Source organism: Melopsittacus undulatus, chromosome 3 (genome assembly GCF_012275295.1).
Source record: "Melopsittacus undulatus isolate bMelUnd1 chromosome 3, bMelUnd1.mat.Z, whole genome shotgun sequence".
In the NCBI taxonomy this organism is placed as follows: Eukaryota; Metazoa; Chordata; class Aves; order Psittaciformes; family Psittaculidae; genus Melopsittacus; species Melopsittacus undulatus.
In genome coordinates, this window is record NC_047529.1 from 16,251,325 (window position 1) to 16,260,002 (window position 8,678).

The following is an 8,678-nucleotide window of genomic DNA, read 5'->3' on the forward strand; positions in this document are numbered from 1 at the left end:
AGATCACGTAATTCAGACTGCAAAGAGATGTTATAGATCACCAGGGAAACAAGCAGAAATGACTGTAATAAAACGATTCAGGCTGGCTTAAGTGGCAGCTACTAGAAGATTTTCAACTTTTGGAAATCTGTCCTCCTCTAGAGTCGGGATGAAGATAAATCTTCCTATAAAAAAATACTCTGGGGTAAGGAAATTGAATAGATTATTTTTTCTTATAAGATAGGAAACTTTCCATTTGCTGTCCCAAAATACTTTATGATACGTGCATTTCAACATGTAAAACTATTTCAAAGTGGCAAAAGCTTGAAAATGTAACCTGTGTAATGGCATGAAGGAGTACTGTGAGATTACTGTGATGTTTTTAAGGCAGTTTTTATCCTTCAGAGGAGTTTTGGTGAAATCAGTACAATTCTGTTAACATACCCAAAGGAACTACATTTCCAGTGGAAAACATTCCTATCAGCATTTTTCCAGCTAGCTTTAATCTGAAAAAACAACTGCCCCTCTATCTACTTTGAACAATTTTCACTTCCTAGATTGCATTTCCGAGCCTCGTCAGTCTACTTGTCAGAGAATGATGTGCAAGAACAAAGGCACTCATTTCACACACTGCATTTAGGCCTGCAGTCCTGAAAGGGTATATACAAATAAAAATGTGATTTCCCCTGCAGCCTTTAACACATTCAGTTCCTACTTATCAAAGGCATTTGGGTTTTGGGGATTCTTTGGCCTTAGCTGAACTGAAATAGCTATTGCAAAATGGTCATTGGTGTCCGCAGTGTGCATAACAAGAACTTAGTGGACGAAACAAAATGGGGCTTCTTTTGTTTTTGATAGATGCATGCAGCTTTAAGAATTGGAGAATTTATATTTGTTGTATTGTTTATGCACTTTTCCTAAAAGCAGACTCCTTCCTTTATACAGAGTAAAGTCCTGTCATCCTTCTAATAAAGCTGCTTGAGGCACTGGCTTTGAATAGCACAGACAAATAGTTAGGGCTACAGAAACCGACTGATTCCTCATGGCATCATTTTACATAAAGAATGATGGGTCTGTCATAAATGCTGATGGATGCTCAAGGGCTGTTGCAAGCCTGGCTCCCTCCAGCATCATACCCTCAGTAAGCATGAGCCGGCCATCCTTCCATGCTACCATTCCTGGCTCTATTCCTGAGATCTTATAACATCTTTACATCCACAAGAGATGTAAAGTTGTTATAAGAATGCAGATTCCTCTAACATCATAAGCAAAATAGTATACCTGGAGTTTTTTAGTATTCACATTATCAGTTACCTAAGGCACTAAGTTTTTTCATTATTTGGCCTCTGTGTATTGGTATTGAGGAATGTTTATAAGCATATACATGTGAAAAAGTATTTTAAGATTAAATACCCTTGATTACAATGGAAAAAGAAACAAGAAAGGCAAAGAGATGCTAAGTAGAAATGACATCTTAGTAAAAACAGGAGACAGGCAACAATTACCTCCTTCTGGCCCTAACATAGAATCGTAGAACCACAGAATGGTTTGGTTTGGAAGGGACCTTAAAGCTCCACAGGCAGGGACACCTTCCACTAGACCAGGTTGCTCCAACCTGGACCAGGCCCCGTCCAACCTGGCCTTGAACACTGCCAGGGATGGGGCAGCCACAGCTTCTCTGGGCACCCTGTGCCAGGGCCTCAGCACCCTCACAGGGAACAGCTTCTGCCTAAGAGCTCACCTAAATACTAGAAGGAAAATAAACAGAAGGAACTGTGATGTTATCTCCATAATGCCACAGTTCCTTCAGTAAGTCCCACCACAGCCCCCAGATGCAGTCAACAACCTGCAGGACCCAGGGCTCAGTTTTGGGGAACAGCTTGCCCATGCCTGTGGGAGCAGAAGGAGATGCTGTACCTCCACTTGCTATTTCCCTTTGCTTCCCCTGGACAGGTGCGAAATTCCCAATCAAATGGACAGCACCAGAAGCCATTAACTTTGGAGTTTTCACCATCAAATCTGACGTGTGGTCCTTCGGGATCCTTCTGACAGAAATCATAACCTACGGCAGGATCCCTTACCCAGGTATAGTGCATGGCAAACATGGGAGGAGTGTGCGTTGTCTTCAAAGTATCTACCACTGCCTTATGCTTGAAGGCACACACCCAAGTGTAGACATGTGTGCCTCTTCATGATGGGATTCCTTTCCTAAGCTCCATCAACCTATGGTAGGTACTACTTAGAGAAGGGAGTCAGGGAGGGGACTGGGGTATGGAGGGGGAATTGCAGCCCTGAAGAAGAGATGGTTCCCAACTATGGCCCAACATCACAGTCCCTCATACCCCCCATCTCTGCCTGGATGTGAGCCTCTGGGAGCACTGAGCTTCACCCTCAGGGTGATGAATAACTCCTATTCGGCTGTGTTCTTCTCCAGGGATGACCAACCCCGAGGTGATTCGTAACTTGGAACGGGGCTACCGCATGCCCTGCCCAGACATGTGCCCCGGGGAGCTCTACAACATCATCCTGAAGTGCTGGCGAAACAAGCCTGAGGAGCGCCCAACCTTCGAGTACCTGCAGTCGGTCCTTGAGGACTTTTATACCTCCACAGAGCAGCAATACGAAGCAGAGCCTCAGCAGTAACCCACTGTCCTGCCAGCACCAGGAGGAAAGCCAGCACCCTGCAATGGCTCAGTTCAGGCTTTTCCCTTTCTCCTGTGTGCAACCACAATGCATTTGGAGATAGGGAATGAGGAGGGACATGAGGGAGGTGGATGCTGTGGTTATCATGGGGACGAAAGAGGAGGCTGAGAGCTGTCACAGCTCCTTCTTCATCCGCCCTGGAGGCCTCTACTCACTTTTCAGACACTGCTTCTGTCACAGAAGGCAGCAAACTCCTTTGTGACACACCTGGATACAGAAAAGACCCTCAGCCCTGCAGCTGCAGCCCTGGGAAGAGGGAAACAAGGCTGGGGTGGTGGTACAGGGGGTGCACAACCTCTCCCCTCCTTCTGATGCCACTGGTGGCAATTCTACAGCCTATTTCACACCATGGGCAGGGATGGGATCATGTCCTGTCTGCACCTCCTTGGGCCACACCAGGTCCTCAAGCTCTGGAGCAATCTCTCCAGCTGGTGCCACCCCTCTGCCCTAAGTCAATAATAAACAACTGGATACGACCATTTCCCATTTCTTCATTCAGGCTGCAGGGTGCTCCCCGTGCCCATCCCAGCCCATGGATGAGAAGGGGAGAGGCCATGGGGCTCCACCAGCAGCGCTGGAGGATGCTGGGAGTGGTACCCTGGGGCGGGAGCGGGGGATGCCCGGGTGCGTGGCCCTGGAGGCCGGAGGCAGGAGGCAGGAGAGATGTTCGTGGTGTGGCCACGAGATGTCCCTCCTTCCCCGCAATCCGGATGGCAGCTGCACCCAACTGCTGCGAGGGAATGCAAAATACACCTATTCAAATACATCGAAACAGAAAAACACCCTCCTCGGTTCGCCGAGCTCTTCACTGCACAGGCTTCCGATGCATCATGCCAGCCCCATGCCGTGTCCTGCTCTGCACCCAGCACCAGGAGGGTTCCAATGCCACTTTCACAGTTTCTGGTGCATCTCTGACCCACATCTCCAGTGGGAATGCCCACATCAGGCTGCAGGGTGGCCTCCAGTCAGCAGTTGCACTGGTCCATGGAGTGGAGGATGAAGAAAGAAGGTACAGATGGCACACTTGAAGGGGTGTTAGGACCACAAGAGTGAGCATCAGGCTGTGATCCAGGTGGGCTATCATTCAGGTATCATATGGTGCTGAGCAGCATCTCCCCAGGATGCTTGGTGTGCCGATTTTTACCCCATAAACCAGGTCTTGAGTCCTTCTGTAAAGGGTGCTTGCCACAGTGTGACAAGGATGCTATGAGAAAGAAACAGTAGAGATGACTTGTGTGCCAGAAAAAGCACCTGACCATCACCAACACATGACACGGAGTACACCAGTGCTGACTAGGAAGAAAAAGGAGTGACAATGATAGAGTCATAGAATCACAGAATGGTTTGGGTTGGAAGACACCTTAAAGCTCATTCAGTTCCAACCCCCTGCCATGGGCAGGGACACCTTCCATTAGAGCAGATTGCTCCAAGCCACATCAACCTGGCCTTGGGAAGATTCATAACAAATCTGTAAGGACAGCTGGGCTATTGGCAGCTATATTCAGTCCAAAGACTTGATCTTCAGTGCTGTAATGCCCCTGTCTGTCACCTTTGATGAGACAAAATTCCCCAGCATGATGCCAGTGTCACTTCTCAAGTGTTCCAGATGGGATAATGTACTTGTGCCAGTGTGAACAGCATTTTGACTGGCTTCAAATGCTGTTTATCCCTCCTTTGCAGACCCACAGCTGGGAGAAAGAGCATGTAGGGAACTGGTTTAGCATTAACAGGAGACCGAAGTCTCTGGAGATGGCTGGTTTGCACAGCTTGGAAATGTCACTCTTTGCTTCCTGAGGGGAGAAAGAGGTTTTAATAGCAGCAAACAAGTATCCCAGACATGGGAGAAATGGAACTGGGTGAGATGATCCAGCCTCAGAAATCCTAGATCCAGTGGAGACACCCTGGACTATCCAGGATGTTTTCACAGGGCTGGTGGGTGGGGGTCTGTTGGAGACCTGCATCCCTCTAGGACTGCACTGCAGCTGGATGGGAAACCTCAGGATGTGGAAAAGCATTAGACTCCTGTGTTCAGGCAGTGGGATTTCAGCCTCATGAAGCATCCCAACCTGAAGGCAAATCAACCCCAAGTGTCTCAGAGCTCTTTTCTTATCCCACCTGTAACACACCTGATCTGCACCTGCCTTCCACAGCAGACCAAGGGGCAGCTTTGCTCCTCATGGAAGCAGATGAAGGTTCCATCACAGCATGTCTGTGAGCCATCAGAAATCACCCTCACGTGTACCAGGAACTCCATGCAGGACTTGCAGTTAATGAGATGAGTTGAAGATATTTGACTCCTTGGCTTCTGTTGTAAGATACGTGATTGAACTGAAAACGGGATCATTTGTGCTGGAACAAACCAAGAGGAAGAGTCACAGGATGTCTGCAAAGCACTTGTGCATTGCATTATCACCCAAGGCCAAAGAGTCAAGTATTGCAGCCCAATTTAGAAAGGAAATGGGTATTTTTATAGCCAATAAGGGGCCAAGCCCTGGGTGAACATAACAAAGAGTCTTCAAGCTGTGCACACTCAGCACTGGCCACCATAGCCTTTTCTATGCATGCTGCACAAACATCTGTTGGGTGTTGTTCACTGGCATTGCAGGGGTTGGAGAGGTACCATGAGCTCCTTGAGCAGCCATGGTTTTACGTAACAGCCACCAAACCCACTGGGAAACAGATCCCATGGCTCTGCTACAGCCGAGTTTGAACAGAAATAGACCTGTAGTCCAGTGTCCACCATTGACATGTACATCAGGGACTTCAGTCAGAAACCCAGGTGAGAAGTGAGATGCTACCTCCTGTGACCTCCAGCACAGGGTGCAGCTGTAGTTGAGGGTGTATCTGGCCCCAGCAAGCTCTGCAAGAGCCCCTTCATCCCCATACCTCTGGCAGCCCAAGAGGTGTCTCTTCACTATGGGTGAGCTCCAACCAGAGATCACAAGTGAGTCTTAGAGCAGGGGAAAGGTGGTAAAAGTGATGCAGGCTCTCAAATTCAGTTCGTGGTTTGTGATCTATCTGTAGCAGGGACCCTATCACTCATGCAAACAGCTCAGCTACAAGGACACTGTGAAGCTACCCAAAAAGAGCATGATGTTTATTTTGTGCAGGCATTGGGCTGGGCAAGGTGTTTTACACAGTAAGAGGCAATTCCTGCCGTAGAGTATGAACTCGCTGAATGGCCCAGACAGGTATTAAAAGTGATACCTAATGATACAGATCTTGCATAACAACCATGACAGTCCGTTCGTTTCATCCCCAGGTGCCAGGTGGTCTTTCCAAAGACCACTGGAATGGTCTTTCCAACTCTCATATAGAAAGACAGAGGCCTCTGTTATCAGTCTTTCATACAGATTTCGCATGCAGACTTGGTCTTGATACTTCATCCCCATCCTCTTTCAGCTGTGCAGCTAATGCCTGGTGTTCTGTTGGTGCTGAGTTCATCTGCAGTAACACCCTGTTTGCAAGTGGTTTGAGGCTCTGGAGGGAAGGTTTCTATGGTATTTTTTAGTTCCTCACATTGCAGATGTAGAAATACCCCCATGGCTGCAGCACAAAACCTTCTCCGGGCATAAGCTGCGCACTGTGACACCTTAGCAAAGCAGAGAGTGCATCTGGAAAACTGGAGCCAGGGCCAGGGGATGAGACAGGCGTGGAAAAATCAGCAGGTGCTCAGGGATGAGAGGTGGGAGCGAGAGGGAAAGCAAAGGAAAACCAGTGAGAGGGCAAGGGTGCAGGGAGCAGCAGCACTGTGGAAATCAGGAGGCTTCTCTGATGTCTCGTAGGATGTGAGCTTCAGCTGAGGCTTTGCCCATAACCCAGGTAGTCATAGCAAAGTGGATTTTCTCATGTCTAATAGAATATTAAGCATAGCATACACTGTAGTCTTTCTGTATGTCTTTCAGCATCTGGGTTCAAATCAGAGCAGAACAAGTTTAGCTCAGATGGAAGAGCAGAGGAGGGAGAAGAAGTGGTCCTACCCATGGGATAAAGACCTAGGGCTTCTCAAGTAAGGCTCTTCTACCCTGTTCTTTCTCCCCATGCTCTTTTAACACCCAGTGACTGTGACTTTGGCTGACACTGCAGCCCTGTGTGTGCAGGACTCATCCAGGGCAGGGGTAAAGATGAAAAGTCCATTACACTCCCAGATCTCTGGCTAACTGGGGAGCTGCTGTCCTTTCTGGGAAGGAGGCTGCCCATCAGAGAGAGGTCTGCATACTTTAGCAGGCTGCAGCAATGGTATAAAGCAAAGTGGCAATGTATCAAATACATGGCCTGGGAAATATGCTTTTTTTCAAAGCCATCCCATGCTAGGCTATTGTTTGGTCCTGAGCAGACCAGGCACAGCCTCACCAACAGTGCATGCTGGCACTGCCAGGACCTCAGCACCTCCCCCAGGGTGATAAGTTAGGATCCCAGTGTCCCCACTGCTCCTTACAGAACAGGGTGGCTGGAGCTTGCCACGCTGTCACCAAAGAGTGAGGCAGGGCCCCAGGGAAGGGAGGTGGTGAGGAGCCCTTACCTTGCTCTTTTACCTCCACCCACATACAGCAGAGCAAATATCCCCTGGCAAATACTGCAGAGCAAACAAGGGCATCAGTGTCCTGCCAGGCTGAGCTCTGGTCTCCGAGCTGCCCCATCGAAGGGAACAGTCACCACTTCTGCACCAGCAGGACCCCATCCCTGGCCAGGCAGTTGGCTTGCAGCCGAGGGAGACTACATCTGACTTGCCCCTCCAAACAGAAGGCTTGGTTCAGAGCATCCCCAAGGGCTGGTGAAGCTCCAAGCTGGGTCTGGAAAGGGTGGATGGACATCCTTGTGCACCCCCTTACTGAAGGAGAGGCCGTGTGTCACAGCCAGGCTAGGTGGGTACCAGAGAGCAGAGATGTGAAGCAGAGACAGAGCCCCCGCAAATCTGCCCAAGGAAAGGTTTCTAGATCCCAACCAGCCACTCAGTGAAATATCCAATCTCTGCCAGCAGCCAGGAAATCCCTCCATGGATAATGAGGCTCAAGGGGATCGTTTTCTTTATGTGCTTAGGGCCCATGGCTGCTCCAGAGAGGTTTGTGGGATGTGTCCCTTTGGTCCTGCTGGGCTGCAGGCATCAGGACTGCAGCCATCTGGATGATTGCTCACCCCTCAGTGATTTGAGTCAGGTATTACGACAACATCCCTGCTGAGTTCCTTGTTCTGCTCTCCCAGGACTCTTGCTACCTCCACCCCCTGTTTCTGCCCATGACTTTTGCAATTGCCCATCACTGGAGATGAGCTGTGACCTGCCACGGGTGCTCCTTTTCTAGGCTGCTTCCAGGCCTTTTTTCTCCAGAGTTCCCTTCCCCGCCGATATGTTCAAGGTCACTCCCAGTTAAAATTAGCAGCTTATTCAGCATTAGAGAGAAGGGACGGCCAATTTCTCTGGCCTGCTCACGATCCTGGGAGATGGCGTCAGGGAATCCAGCTCCAGCTCCCTTTGGAAGTAAGGGATCCTGTGCTTGATATCCTCACAGGAATAAGCAAAGGGATTGCAGCCAGCTCACCCTTTCTGCCTTAAATTTCAGCTCCAGCTCTATGCCTGAAAAGCGGGAAAGAGCAGCATACCCTGGAGCCCCCAGTTCCCACCACCAGCCTCTGAATGCCGCACTGTACCCAAGCCAGATATTTTGCTGGTCATAATTGTGATAGCAAGACAGTTCACCCAGCCCTTCAAATCTATATTAAACACGTCCTCACCTGATCCCTCCTCTTGGTCTTTTTATCTTTCTTTTCTCTTTTCCCAGGGCTGGCTAAAGCCACAGGGTGGAGATAGCAGAAAGCCAGCCATAGCAGAGAGATGGGAGCTTTGTTGTGGTCAGTCCTTTATCATTGCTTGGGGATGCTCAGGTCTGTCCACCAGGAAGGGGAATCAGGGCCTCAATCCCAGTCTGATGCATAGCCCAGGAAAGCATCCCCTGTCCTATGCAGCACTGATGATCATGTAGCTTGTCCCTTTGTAGCAT

General features: G+C 49.3%; 1 protein-coding gene across 1 annotated transcript in view; it reads left to right on the forward strand.

Annotated features, from left to right (window-relative positions):
• The window catches only part of BLK (BLK proto-oncogene, Src family tyrosine kinase), a 34,381-nt gene extending 31,711 nt beyond the window's left edge, over positions 1-2,670 (forward strand). Inside the window, exons 12-13 of the mRNA XM_005146403.4 lie at positions 1,933-2,064; positions 2,414-2,670. Coding sequence (XP_005146460.3) covers positions 1,933-2,064; positions 2,414-2,622 — 341 coding nt within the window. The 3' untranslated portion in view covers positions 2,623-2,670. The remainder of the gene's footprint in view (positions 1-1,932; positions 2,065-2,413) is intronic.
• The last annotated feature ends 6,008 nt before the right edge of the window (positions 2,671-8,678 follow it).